We start from the raw sequence: 14,393 nt of genomic DNA, 5'->3' as shown, positions 1-14,393 counted from the left end.
ACAAGAATGTTCGTACTTTTTCGTACATTTGATTACCTGACTATTTTTTCTGGACATGAGGTAATATTTTGTATTTGTTTATCCATGTCTGTAGCAGATGGGGTAATTCTATTATTTAACACAAACTATTTTTTTCTTTTTCAACAAGTTCAACATAATTTCATACTTAAATTATCCTTTGACGGGTCTAATCTCTCACTTAAGAAAATTCAAAGACAGCTAGGAGTAGGTCGACGCTAAGTTTTAATTTAAGGAAAAAGTTCAAGATCAGTGTGATGTATCTAAGCTCAGTACATTAATCTATTGAATCAAAAAAGGGAAAATCTGTCCACATGGTTGGAATGAGCGCCAAGTCCAGCAGTGATGTTAAGAAGTAATAGCGAGCGTGCAGAAGGGTTGATGTCAGAGAGGGTCCAGATCTATGCCGCTGTGGCAAAGCCCACTTGATTGTTGGTGAGATCATAGATGGAGTAGTACTGCCGCAGGAAGACGTCGCCCAGGATCCAGAGGGGCTGTCCGTTCTGGGAGGGAAGGTAGGTGGCCATGATACCGACGGAGCACTCGCCATTGTTCTGATGAAAGAGAGAAGAAGACGTGTATGCTTTTGTAATATTCTTATACGGAGAGACAGTCAAAGATTCACATGTAGGGGTACAGAAGCGCATCTGAGAAGAACCATTACTTTTTTGAGGAAAAAATGGGTTTAGATGTGGGCATTGCCTCTTTGGTGTCATTTCGCATTCGTGGAGTAGGTGCTAGGCCCAAAGATTCAAACTACCTTCACAACATGGTTGCTAGAGAGTTGGACAGAGCGAAAGAAAGAGAGCAAAAGATAGGGATAGAGAGAGAGAGAGACAAAGAGAGACGAAGGGGCATATTTATACTCCGTTTGCGCCCAAATTGCGTCTTTTTTTTTAACGCAATTTCTACGCAAAACTAACTCCATATTTATACTTTGGCATTAGACGCGTATAGCGCCAAAGTTCATGGAGTTAGCGTCATTTTTTTGCGTGAACACCTTCCTTGTGTTAATGATATGCAAGGTAGGCGTTCCCGTCTTAAAAAATTACTCCCAGGCATGTGCGTGGTATTTATACTCCCGGGCAAAAATGACGCCCGGGAGTGGGCGGGGCAAAAAACCCCGCATTTGCGCCTCTTTTTAACGCCTGGGTCAGGGCAGGCGTTAAGGGACCTGTGGGCTCAGAATGAGCACAGAGGTGCCCTCCCCTGCCCCCAGGGACACCCCCTGCCACCCTTGCCCACCCCAGGAGGACACCCAAGGATGGAGGGACCCATCCCAGGGAAGAAAAGGTAAGTTGTGGTAAGTATTTTTTTTAATTTGTATTTGTGGCATAGGGGTGCCTGATTTGTGCCCCCCTACATGCCACTATGCCCAATGACCATGCCCAGGGGACATAAGTCACCTGGGCATGGCCATTGGGCAAGGGGGCATGACTCCTGTCTTTGCTAAGACAGGAGTCATGTTAATGGCGTCTGGGCGCCCAAAAAAAATGGCGCAAATCGGGTTAAGACGATTTTTTTGCCTCAGCCTGACTTGCCCCATTTTGGGACGCCCAAACGCCATTTTTCCCTACGCCGGCGCTGCCTGGTGTACGTCGTTTTTTTCACGCACACCTGGCAGCGCCGGTCGGCTAACGCCGGCTAACGCCATTCAATAAATACGGCGCCCGCATGGTGCTTCAGAATGGCGTTAGCCGGCGCTAATTTTTTTGGCGCAAAACTGCGTTAGCGCAGTTTTGCGTCAAAAAGTATAAATATGGCCCGAAGAGAGAAATAAAGGGAGACGGAGCTATTTTGCCTTGCGAACGTGAAGTACAAATTTGTATAGCAGACCAGATAAAACTGCAGGTATAATTAACAGATGTATACAATGGGTTGCATGAAGACTATTAAGGTTGTGAGGGCATGCCTGCCATCCAGGTCTTCAAAACGAAAACAATCGTTTTCATAACTAGGCCAAAATAATATGGTGAAGTAGCAGGTTTGACCGGATGATGGTGTAGTGCAGTGGTCAAGAGTATGTTGTTTTGTGTAGGCAAACAATCTGGCAGAATACGCCAGTGTGGATGCACAAACCAGATCATGGGGTGGTGTGGGTTATCAGGGTTCATAGTGTGTGTCAAGATTGTTCAGGTGAAATGTGCTGTGGCTAGTATTGTGGATGTCTCAAATGTAGTTATACACAATGAGTGTGGGAGGTTGTGACTGAAGTGGGGGGATGCATAAGGACTGGAAGTTTGCCACATATGATAGACACAAGAAGAATAACAAAGTTTGGATAAATTATGGTGGAGTGCATCAAACTGAGCAGAGCAGAGTGTACCAAGACAACCAGAGAGTAATAAGTGTTGCAAGGTGTACTATGGAGATTGTGAGTACCTGGTGCTGCACGTCTCACACAGTGTGGCATAAGGCACCAGATGTAGCAAGTGCTCCACTAGTGGCAAGTTGTTGTTGGTGTGGCATGGTAGAGGATGCATTAAACGGTGTGTCAAGGATGGCAGGTTGTACCTGATATGAAAGAAACTGCTAGTGGTGGCATTGCCTCCTAGATGGGTATTTTGTACGAGGTGCAGAAGGGGGCCCACGAGGTTGCAAGATCTACATAAGTGTGACGTGCTGCAATGCCTGCGACAGGAGCACCAGAAATAGCATGGCTATCTCGGTGTGGGAAAGGACAATATCACAGATCTTTTAAGTTTCCCAAATATCATGCAAGAGAAAGTAATCCAGTGCATGCTTTTTCTTTGCATTCTGGTTCTTTAAGTTTATCAGGTTATAAATTCAGGCAAACAATTATGCAAAGATGAAATCTGGAACTGAGAAGTTATTCATGCATGAAATATAGAAATTTATGAGAGATCTGATGCAATGCATAATGGATGAACTAAGAATGCTAGGAACACTGGAAATGGCAGTATTTTCCAGGTGTTTCATAGTGCACTATATATGACAGTCTGCTTCAGGTGTGACTATGTGCATTATTTACAAAACCATGAATCGGAAGTTGCATGGTGCTTTATGTGAGGCAGAGTGAGCAATGTAATGGGGTCTTCTAGGACCGGCAAATTGTACCAATGTCTGAAAGCAATTACAATGACCTTACCTGGAGAATGTATGCAGAGGGCGGTAGGGGTAGTGAAGTGCCTCCAATGGTAAAGCTCAGGGTGGGTAGACTGTCAATGTTGCTGCAGCTGACCACATACTGTGAACAGAAAGATGACAACATTAATAAAAGCACTTTTCCTCTTGTCTGGATGTAGACCAACGACCAAACCAAAGGGCAGAAGTCATCTTACCCACAAAGAAATCCTACTTCCTCCGTCAGGTTGTATGTCAGAATATTAATGTCAATAAAATAAACCTGCACAAATATTCACTTCACAACATGGAAGATTACCATCTCTGCAAGGTAAGCATGTGTAAGGAAGTGCATGTATACTCTTCTAACTTATATTTACTTACTCTAAAAGTATGTTGGTAGTCGTTATTGTGGAGTCAATATATGTGCAGGTCGTTATTAAAAATGGACCTTTACAGAATGCTCCACAAATGGGAGAGGTGTAGGAGTTGGTATTATCTCAGGTCCTTACCTCACCATTGGAATCTTGAGTTGCTCCAATCTCTTGCATCAATGAAGCAATGTATTCACCAGGGGCAGTGAGGAGAGATGTGCCAGTGTCCACGATTCCCTGGCACCCCTGACCACACCAGCCAGTCGGTTGACCATTAACTCCAAAACTGTTGAGAGACATGGCAGAAAGGGGGTTATTGTGTTTGTTTAATATATAATCTCACACTACATCATCCCATCTAGGTCCAGTATAAGACTCCCGGAATTCCACGCAATAGACTGTATGTTCACTCCACTCATTCCCACAGATCGCCAGTGTATGTGCCCTCACTGTTAATAACCACAGTCATTGGGTAATCTCACTCACTGGATTCCCACACAGCCATAGTGCAGGAGCACATCTCATGATACCACATTTGCCAAGAGTAAGCTCATTCACCATGATACCATACCCTCTCTCTCTTGTAGAAAGTGACACACAACTCCAGTGTTAGTTTACTCTCTACATTCCAATACAATGCAAGTATAAACTAATTCAGTGAATCATCCTTGCAACCAAAGAAACCTTAATCTTGTGTATGTGCTTGCAATGTTGTCACTTCAACTGTCAAAACACAGCCGATCGAAGACACTTTAAAACATATACAATCGGCTGTAAAAAACATAGGAGCATATTTATAGTCCCCTAGTGCCACCCTGAGCCACATGGGCATCATTAGTTTTGATGTTAATGTGGCCCACCGAGGCCGAAATCCCCATGCTGTATTTACAGACTGGCTCAATGCACGCATTTTGCCACTCTGTAACCCTTTATGCTACATTATGCCTGTGCAAGGCATAATGTATGCAAAGAGGACGCTCCCCCATTGGGGGGGGCAAAAAAATGGCACAAGGAAATCTATGAGATTTCCTTGCATCATTCTGTACGGCACTTTTAAAACCTGCTCAGACCAGGCGTTAAAAAGGGGCTTCTAATATTTTGGCACTACTCTTGCAGAGTACATCAATAGCGCCACGAAAAATTATGCTATTGCCCCCTGCCCTGCGCCATGGTGTGCTGTATTTTAAATTTGGCGCCCACAAGGTGCCACTAAGGGGGCGCTATGGGGCGCAGGGAAAGTGGCGCTGCACTCAGTGCAGCGCCACTTTCCATAAATCTGCCCCTTAAAGTCAACACATCAGTGCATCTGTGTGTGATGCAGTGTTCTTATTCACCATAGCTTCCAACTTCCCATACTCGAGTGCACATCAGATGGTACACGTGAGCGTAACTATGAGTCAAATAACTGCCACTTCATTGGAGTCGGGTAAGGACCCCATGCTAATAAATTAATTCACTCTACTCTATCAACCCTAACATCTTAATTTTGTCTAAGTGCCACAAAAATGAGGTACTAAAATAAAAATACCTTGTAAGTTGAAGGCTGACAACAAAATAAAAGCAATCTCTTAGTAAACAACAATCCTGATGCTTCTATCATCAAAATATATGCAATTATTTTACACAATTAATAGATTAAAAAATCCCAATCAAAGACAGCATAGAATACTCATCTACCTCAGAGCAGTAAAAAAGAAAGAGGAAAAATTGAAGATGGAGTATTTCTGTGGGCCGGAATATGCTATTATTGTGTGCTCCTATAAGGTTGTGACTCTCTTTTTGTTTCTTTTAAGTGCTTCAGAGTAGTAAATGAAGGAAGTTATGCATAATACTAGCCTCCTTCTCTTTAATAAAATCTCGATTCTTTTACAGTCAAGTTTGGAGAATCGGCATTGCTATACATCCCCAGAGTAAACTCACACATCAGTCACCCAAGCAAATCCAGCATCTCAGGTGCACACAAACTTTGCAGTCCTGTTTTTATCAATTGTGAGCATATGTGGTAACCTAACTTCTCATCCTTGTGCCATAACCTTTGTAAAAAAGATAAAATATGTACCTCCACAATTGACCACATAAAGCAGGTAAAACAACAGTCAACCCTGGAAGACTACACAAACAAGGTTAAGTCATGGTCATCTATTTTTGACCATGAAAACAATATTAAACTAAAGTCATCTGTAAAATCTAAAAATGTTTGTCATGGCCATCCATGTGTAACCGTGTAAATAAGGATAAACAATGGCTGCCAGTTTATAAATTATGACTAACTGTGGTGTGTTCATGAAGATATGGAAAGAAACTGAAGAAAACCATAATGAAAAATACAAATCAAACTAGTAAATTTCATCTCGAAGAACCTCACCCTGAAATGGCAATTTGCCAGTACATCTGCTGCGTGACTGGTGTCCATGTGATTTGACCAGTGTAGTAATTAGGATCCACTCCACCAAAAACAAGCTCACCTCCCGACTGGCCTCCTTGTTGGCTGCAAGAGAAAACATACAAATAAGATGAATGAGACGTGGCTTGGGTGTTATGAAACATATCAGTAGAAATATTGCACCCCTGCAACATTCCTTGCACCAAGAAACGCCATAAGTGCCACTGATTCATATGACAAGAGAGAGGGCACCTGCTGTTTCCACTTCCCCACATTGCTTGAAAATCTTACTCCAAGGGGCATATTTAAGAGCCCCTAGTGCCACCGTAGTACCGCCACCACGTTATTTTTTTATGCTAAGGCGGTGTTAAAGTGTCCTTTTCCTCGTGCCATATTTACAAAGTGGTGCAACACATGCATTGCACCACTTTGTAAACTCTTGTGCCACATTATGGCTGTGCCAGGCATAATGAGTGCAAGGGGGGGGGGGGTTCCCCCGTTAGAGGTGGCCCAAAAAATGGTGCAAGGAATTCTAGGAGATTTCCTTTCAATATTTTTTTTTACACTTTTAACGCCTACTCAGAGCAGGCATTAAAAGGGTTCATACCATTATTTATATTGGGCCCCCATGTTCTCTGCAGGAGTAGTGCCGAAATGTTGGCGCTACTCCTAAAGAATACTTTAATAGCGTAAAAAACAAATGATGCTATTGCCTCCTACCCTGCGCCCTGGTGCGCTGTATATTAAATACGGTGCACATATGGTGGTGGTAGGGGGGTGCTAATTGACGCAATGAAAGTGGTGCTGCACTTGTGTAACCCCACTTTCCTTAAATCTGCCCCATAATTAAAAAAAAAAACACCACAAAACAGAATTATGTAGCAGCAAAAATAGGAAAAGGGATACAGCATTAATGTACACAGTTGCTTGTCAAAATAGTATATCTTTTTAACATCCTGCAATAATATTGTATCCAGAATATCAGCTACTAACACATTGTGATGATCAGTGCATGGAGGTAAGAATGCATTTATTATGCTTAAGTCCACATCTACTTGCCTTGACAATATGTCCATTGCAACTCTAGGAGCTCACACGCACTTACCCCAGGTAGAAGCCGAAGATGTTTTGAGACAGTAGGCCCTGGTTGATCATGCCCTGCATGACGGTGCTGGCACCATCGGCTGCGATCGAAGGGTAGGCCAAACCCAAGATTCCATCAAACTGAGCATAGACAAAGTTGCTTCCAGGTTCGTTGACGCTCAGGGCGAATTCTTGCTGTGTGATTGCGATGCCCTGGATCTGAAGGATGAATCCAAGAAAAAATCATTACGCTTAAATCAAATCGCACGGCACTGGTGAGTTACATGTATGTGAAAGCATACACTAAACAGACAGCTAAGAAGACAAGGTTTGGTGTGAGTTTGAAGAAATGAATCTCGTCACTGTGTACTCTGTTTAAAATGTATATATTTGATTTGTGTAGGTTCTCTGGTGAACATGACAGGATATGCATTGCAGCTGTATCAATAATTTATTTTCACACTAGATAAGTAGCTGGTGTATAATATTGGGCTAATTTTTAAAACACGTGCATTTAGGAGAAAGAGGTAACAGGGCACCCAAAGTTGCTATAGTGTAAGCACGTTCCTGTCGTAGGCAAAGCAATTCTTTCTACAGACTGGAACAGTTTGCGCTCCGAGCAACACGTGAGCCAGATGGTTTGTTCCTTAGGTTTGTAAACAAGTTATGCCGTACCCGCAGACCGAGAAAGAGAGATTGCTTTTGGCCTAAATGCATGTGACCCCCCAGAGTCATCCATCCATCACTGGCTCTGGTATTGTCACGAATATACCACAGGGCAATAAAGACTCTCACCCAGCCCGACACATGCTCTATCACACCCGACCCAGGGCCTCCATTGGTTGATTGTTTTTTGTTTTGGAGTAGGCCATACACACCCTGGGCCAGGCATTATTGGGTTACTGTATGTTTTTGCATCCTATCTTGCAGACCATGCCCATGCATGCTACCTACGCTAGCTGAGCGCAGAATCCTCCCGTTAAGTTTAAGCCCAGATTGTACTTTGACCGTCCATCTATCACCAATCACCAAATGTCTGGTTCTTCACTTCCTATTCGCAGATGCATACACCAGTCACATTTGCCCCAACCTACTTTAAGCATGGTGAACTGCTGATGTAGCAATATCTTGGAAAGTCTTTTCAGTGGCAGACTGCAGTCGCAGTGTATTGTGAGTGTAGCTATGCAGCCGCATCTCTGTTGCTGCTTGCCATAATGGTGGCCATCTTTGAATTTGCATGTGTGCTTGGCAATTAGCATAGTGGGCAGTTTTATCAAACATTCTGGCTATCCTTGGCAAAATAGTAGCCCGTCCTTGATGTACTGTAGGTTTTCTTGACATAATTGTTTCTAGTCTTTACTTAAAAGTGACACTCTCACAATAGTGGTTAGCCTTGTCATATCCTGACCTTTTTTAATATGTCTTAGGCTATCACTGACGTAATGAGGGTAAAAATCCCTGGCATTAAATGAACATCCCTAGTATTTGATGATTGTACTAAATTATATCACATTTAGACTCTACCATGTGTGACAGTAGAACATGTGAGTGCCACTGGTGAAAATAAAATGTTGTTACCCGGAGACAACTATGTATTGCGTTAAAATGGAAATCTGACATTCTGCTAAAAAATACTGTCTTTTTGGGTTGTGTTTCATGTTGACTTATCTGCATTTTAAGAAACTGGCAAGCTGATGCTTCATTAACCACAAATAGCCTGTTATGTCCCTGAGACTGTGTGCTTGAGAATAATAATAACAACTAAAGGGAACATTTATTTAAAAAAAAACATACAGAGTAGCACAATAAGTCACTTTGCTGGGCTGCACTAGTGATAGGGAAAGTGTGGGAATGTACCATATTTAACAATATACAGAGCTTTCCTGTCTTTCCTCTGCGCTGGTGCACAATGTGCTGCCAAAAGCCAAGAGCAGGCACCCTTGTCCAAGGTGCAAGGGTGTCTGCGTTGCAGGCAGGATTGTTTTTGTGTGGGAAGGGAGACCTTCCTGCACAAAAACAATCTTCTGAGGCATTTTCCCCATTGTATGCAGCACACACTTATAAAGGGGAAAAACAAGGAGAAATAAAGATATTTCTCCTTGTTACACCTCACCTGGGGAGGCACAACATTTTGACGCATTCCAAGGTCTACTAGTAATTATAAATAAGGGAATGGGTCAAAAATCCATGGGTTGTTGCGTGGAAACATCCAAGCTCCACTAATGGAACACCTCCCTGGGGCAGAGTAGAGAATTAGTTCAAATAATGCTGTTTCACGAATGATACTACCAGTGACAACACACGAAGGCTGTCATAAGTGCTATTTTTCATTAAACAAATCACTTTGTCCTGCAGATTACTAGAGACCACATAAGATAGGTAGTCAAGTGGTAGGTAGTAAGCAAGGGCCATGAGTCCTGATGAATTTCCAATGACTGTTTAGGGGCACAAAAAGTCAAGACACATCCTGACTTAAATGAAATGAAGCATCATAATCAACCCTCTTGTTTCAAATTTGCTGCATGAAGCCAGCAATACACCAATAAAGTGTTCACATTTGGTCTACCATGGCCAATTTTAATAAACAGGCAGTATTCCTTCAGAAACTGTACAAATATCACGTTTTTCTGTTTCCTTGTGATTTCAAGGTGAAAGCAAAACAACAGCCAGGTGCTCTCGCCATAGACGGGCAATGTGAGAAAACCCAGGATGATGAGTAAATACTCTGGGACTAAGCTTGCCACTAAATTAGGTGAGGGTTTTTGGTCCTTTTGATAGTGAGTGTCTTCAAAATCAGTCACCACCTCCATCAATATATTTCACTAGGTCTTAAGGAGGTTCTAGACAAGGAAGCATTCTGCACATACTCCGTTGAGACATAGCAGACCATTTGGGGTTCATGAGTTACATTTTAGGGATGGTGCATGGACATGCTACAAATTGTATTTTCCTCACTATCCTCCATAGTGGCAACCCTGATATTTCAGACCAAATAACTGTATTTTATCAATGTATTTCAGAATTACATTTAAAACTTGCATTTGAAAGCTAACTTGGGCATGACCAGTGCTTAATTTGTGCTTGATGTTTCCGGTGCGGAACACCAGCACTTATTTTTGAGGGCCAGTACTTATTTTTCTATCTCAAGCATTTACTGCGGGTAAAAGACACATATGGGGAAGATGGAGAAAGAGAAAAACGAAAAAGTGTCACAATGGGAGAAAGCAGAATGCTGCAAGAGTGAGCTGAAGGGGCAGGAAGTGGCTGTAAATAGATTGAAGAGTTCTGAGATGGTTTCGGGATTACCCTGCCTTAGTATTCCGTGGTTGCACATTTAATTGCAGCAGCCGCTTGTTTAAGAGTAAGACTTTGGCACCGGCATGTTTTCATTTACAAATTAAGCACTGTTGCATACATTATGCCTGGCCCACTATTTTGAAAGTTCACCAGCTATCACTGCTTGCAGATGGGTCTAGTGCTAACGATGAAGACAGTGGAAAGCATCATCTAAGGAGGCAGTGGTCATGCTAGTCATGGAAACGAGTAGTCCCGGAGGTGGTGGTACAAGACAACCGCCTAAGAAGGATTTAGGGCTTTGGCTCTTATTCTTTTAAAGGCTATTCAGTAGTGGATTGTTAATGTGATACTTACGGACACAGTATCATAACCCAGGATGCCAGTAAGGCTGCCTGTCCCATACTGGATGGAAAACTGCTGGTTATTGCTGGTGTAAGTGGATGACTGGCTGGGGTTGAAGGCTGCGTGGTTGGCTGTATCAAGAAAACAGAACAAAGCAACAATCATCACAGGGGAGGGTGCATGTGACTGTTTTTCAAGACTGTTTTCTCGACCGACCTAAATATGACACAGCTTGGACAGATAAAACACGTTTCGAACATGCTGGCATATATTTTATGGAGAAGTGTCATTCCAATGTCAGGCAAAAGTCGGAGTGGTCCCCCACCTGAACCACCCCTCAGTGGACCCAGCATGTTTTCAAACGTCTTCTCTTTTCCTTACTGTCCGGAACGGCCACCCCTGCAACTCACCATTGACTCAGAAAAGATCACAACTCAAGAATTGTAAGTATCATCTATACTTACAACTGGTTAAACACAGAGGTAAAACATTTTTGCTTTCAAAAGTAGGTGTGCATTGTTCACATTAGGAAAGGCCGCATTTCCATACTTACTACAGGCAGTGCTCGAGCAGTACGTGGAGGCCACCCAGAGGTTGGAGGAGCCCGTGTCAAACAGGACCAAGAAGTTTTGGGGTGGTGTGCCAATGCTGATTTCACCATAGTAGGACATCTGTGGAGGAAAGAGAGGTCATGCAAAAAGTCACCTTAACCCCTCTATCTGTACCTTATGAACCCCTTCTCAGCAAGAGGTACCTTAATGATTCGAGAGTTTCCCTGTTTGGAAACAACTACTCCTGATAACAATGTTTAGTTACTAAGTTATGTTGCGTGGAGTTCACTACTCATTAATCCCTTTGGAATAAAGAGACCTTCTGAAAATGAAGAACTGGTTTGTCTCCGGTATTACCATGGTATCTACTAGGTAATTAAAAACACTAATCAGCTTTCTGCCTCTATTCCATTCCTTGACTTCCTAGAATGTTTTTAAACATTGTACAGTTTTTCCACTTCAAAAATATTGGCATGGCTTAAGTGGTGCAATTCTACCAACAGACCATTCCTAACCTTGCTATGGGCTCCTTTCACACTGGTGCTATTTTGTGATTCGTGTTCTCCATCAACGGCCCAATGCACTTATGTTACAATGCAGAAACTGGGCAGTTCTTTCAAACTGTTGATCTTTGGTATCCATCACCACTTCAGTGGTCAGAAGCCTTCTCTACGTATCACCTTTGACGCTTAGAGTAGTTGCCCCACTCCCTTGGTCCCACAATTAACATGTAAACCCCATTTGGAAACGATTTTTGAGGGATGCTTAAAAAATGTGCTAAGAACTAGGACTTGAGAAAAATGGTCAAGATAGAATGTCAGAGACAATGGATGAGAGAGAAAGGGACAGTGAGGCACAAAGTGAAACGGAAAGGTCAGAGATGGTGGGATAGTGAGAGAAGCCGATCAAGACAGTTTAAGAAAGAGCAATCAAAACAGAAAGACAGAGACAGACATCATTCGGTGAGAATGAGTTAGACAGGGAGGGTGATGAAGCAAGACTGATACAGTCCAAGTGAACTCATGGCAGTATTTCCAAACCCCTAAAAGCCAAAAAAGGAGACATGTTTATATTTTTCCCAATATCTTTAGACTGTGGATTTTTTTTTTTTTTTAAATCATTTAATTTAAGGCACCATACTGAGAGTCTCCCAGATAAAACAGTGTTGACATTTGTGAGATAGAGTGTTAGATCCTATTTGCGCCTTAGAAAATGATGAATATTAAAAGAGTAGTGTGTGACTTTATAAAGCATTAGAGAAGTGAACATATGTAAAAGAGGAATAGAACAGTTTTTTTAGAAACATTCATTAGTATGGATTTATAGAACCATAGAGACAACTTCAAGGATCATAAGATTAAAGAGGAAGTGAAACACTGAAAAGGTAGAATTAAATTAAAAAACAAACTGGTCGTATATCAAAGACCACAAATAGAATTTCTCGTGAACACACATTGAATGGATGTTACAGTGCCCTACCCCAATGAGATGTTATTGACTCAGCAAGATAAAAGGCTGAGCTAGTTCTGCAATGACTCATACCCGTGACCCAAAGGTTACACAACGATTTTTACAACACGAGGATAAACATTAGAGATATCCCGCTGGCTTCAGTGAAGAATGACTGGAAAAATTAAACTTCAAGATGAAAAAGGGATCATTTAGAGAGGGAGAGATTGAGGGTATACAAGAGCTCAGGGCAAAGAAGCTGCAAAAATAGAGGAAGCAAAGTGTATAATGTGAATAAAGTTTCACTCACGTCCATGTAGTTAGAGAGGGGCTCATAGCCTACTGCAAAGTTATTGAAGCGATACTTGGTTGCTGGATCAACCCGGGGGGCTTTCACTCCATGTTCAGCCATTACCTGCCGCATGGACTTGAACTTGTGGAGAGGGATCCTGCATTAGGAAAAAGAAGCGCTCACGTGAAATGGCCTCCTTATGCTCTTCCACCACTTACAGTCCAACCACTCTTCCCAGAAAAATTAGCAGTTGTCCTAACCACCTTTCAAGTACAAAATGCATCAGAATTTATCAGCTAATGAAGTGGTGTTGTTGGTCGTGAGAGCAACTGATAATCCAGAGAGCAGAGTCTCACATATTGTAGAACTTGAGAGAAAGGATATCACAGCCTCATGAGCAGTCCATTTTTTCCTTATAACCGTTGATACCGGCCAACATGGCAAAGGTTTACAAATATTCTAGTTTGTCCCATTCAACAGTAACGAAGACGTTGCTGCTGCAAATGAAGGAGAGAATCCATAACAGATCTCTAGCGCAGACCACTTTGATGAAAGCAAAATAGGTGTTGAAATACTGATTTTGCAAGCAATAGTGAGGTTGGTTCAGCATCGTCATGCTATAAAGAAAATACATCTGGCCTCCAGTATGACAAGAGAACCATTTAAAGTACCATCTACAACGTGTTTCTTTGAAAAGCCAACCGCACTGTGGGCATACACACCTGACCAGCCCTTCGGCAAGCTGGAGGCAGACCAGAGCAAGGATGAGGAACTTCATGGTGACCCAAATGACCAGCCAAACTCAGGAGAAGCTGAGTGCAGAAGAAATGCCTCAACCAAGCTTATATAGGAGGCCTGGACCACCTCAGTACGGGCTAGCACCAACCCTTCGCCGCCCAAGTTCCCAGTAGTGCGTCAGCATTATCCTTCAAGGTCTCACGCACTTCAAGGGCAGCTGCTAACATCTGGGGCCCGCAGGGGGAAAGGTTGATAAGGGACAAAAGGTGCGCGCCTGTGTACATTCTAACGTCATTAAAATAGGAGATAGCCATTCTCTTTTGGCCTCTGTTGTCTACTTTCCATTCAACGTATATTTTAACTTTCCATTTATTGTATTGTAATGTAATCATAACTGATAAAGGCCTTTTCAAAGCTTGATGTGTAGATTGAGGTAGTGCTTTTATTTTCTTTGACAATGTTAGCATTATCGCTATTGCATTGTTTCCATTTCTCCTTATTAAAACAGTCATATAGAGGTCGATGAAAGTACACCCGAAACTGGAGGTATACACATAGGTCAGTACTTTTTACTGATGTGGCGGAGTCAGTCAATTTATTTCAAAGTCAAATTGTGTTTATTTTGTTATAAAACCCAGCAAAGTAATTCTGAAGGCATGACACTATTTGTACAAAAAAGTTTCCATAGATTAAAAAAAAAAAAGATTCAGCTTTAAATTTTGTAATGTTAACACTCTAGTTTTGAATAAGAACCTCAATCTGAAATCTTGCATTTCCATTCT

The 14,393-nt window shown here is 42.2% G+C and overlaps 1 protein-coding gene across 1 annotated transcript; it reads right to left on the bottom strand.

The window, feature by feature from the left end:
• Positions 1-419: 419 nt before the first annotated feature.
• Positions 420-13,651, bottom strand: LOC138283283 (gastricsin-like). The gene is made up of 9 exons (XM_069221304.1): positions 13,596-13,651; positions 12,892-13,030; positions 11,135-11,252; positions 10,594-10,712; positions 6,965-7,161; positions 5,842-5,964; positions 3,615-3,762; positions 3,128-3,226; positions 420-572 (listed from the first exon to the last, which is right to left on the bottom strand). Exons 1-9 carry the CDS (start codon positions 13,649-13,651, stop codon positions 420-422), a joined length of 1,152 nt encoding a protein of 383 aa, XP_069077405.1.
• Between the last annotated feature and the right edge of the window lie 742 nt (positions 13,652-14,393).

Source organism: Pleurodeles waltl, chromosome 3_1, assembly GCF_031143425.1.
Source record: "Pleurodeles waltl isolate 20211129_DDA chromosome 3_1, aPleWal1.hap1.20221129, whole genome shotgun sequence".
NCBI lineage: Eukaryota > Metazoa > Chordata > Amphibia > Caudata > Salamandridae > Pleurodeles > Pleurodeles waltl.
The sequence above is the reverse complement of the archived record's forward strand: the minus strand, read 5'-3'. Positions and strand labels throughout refer to the sequence as shown.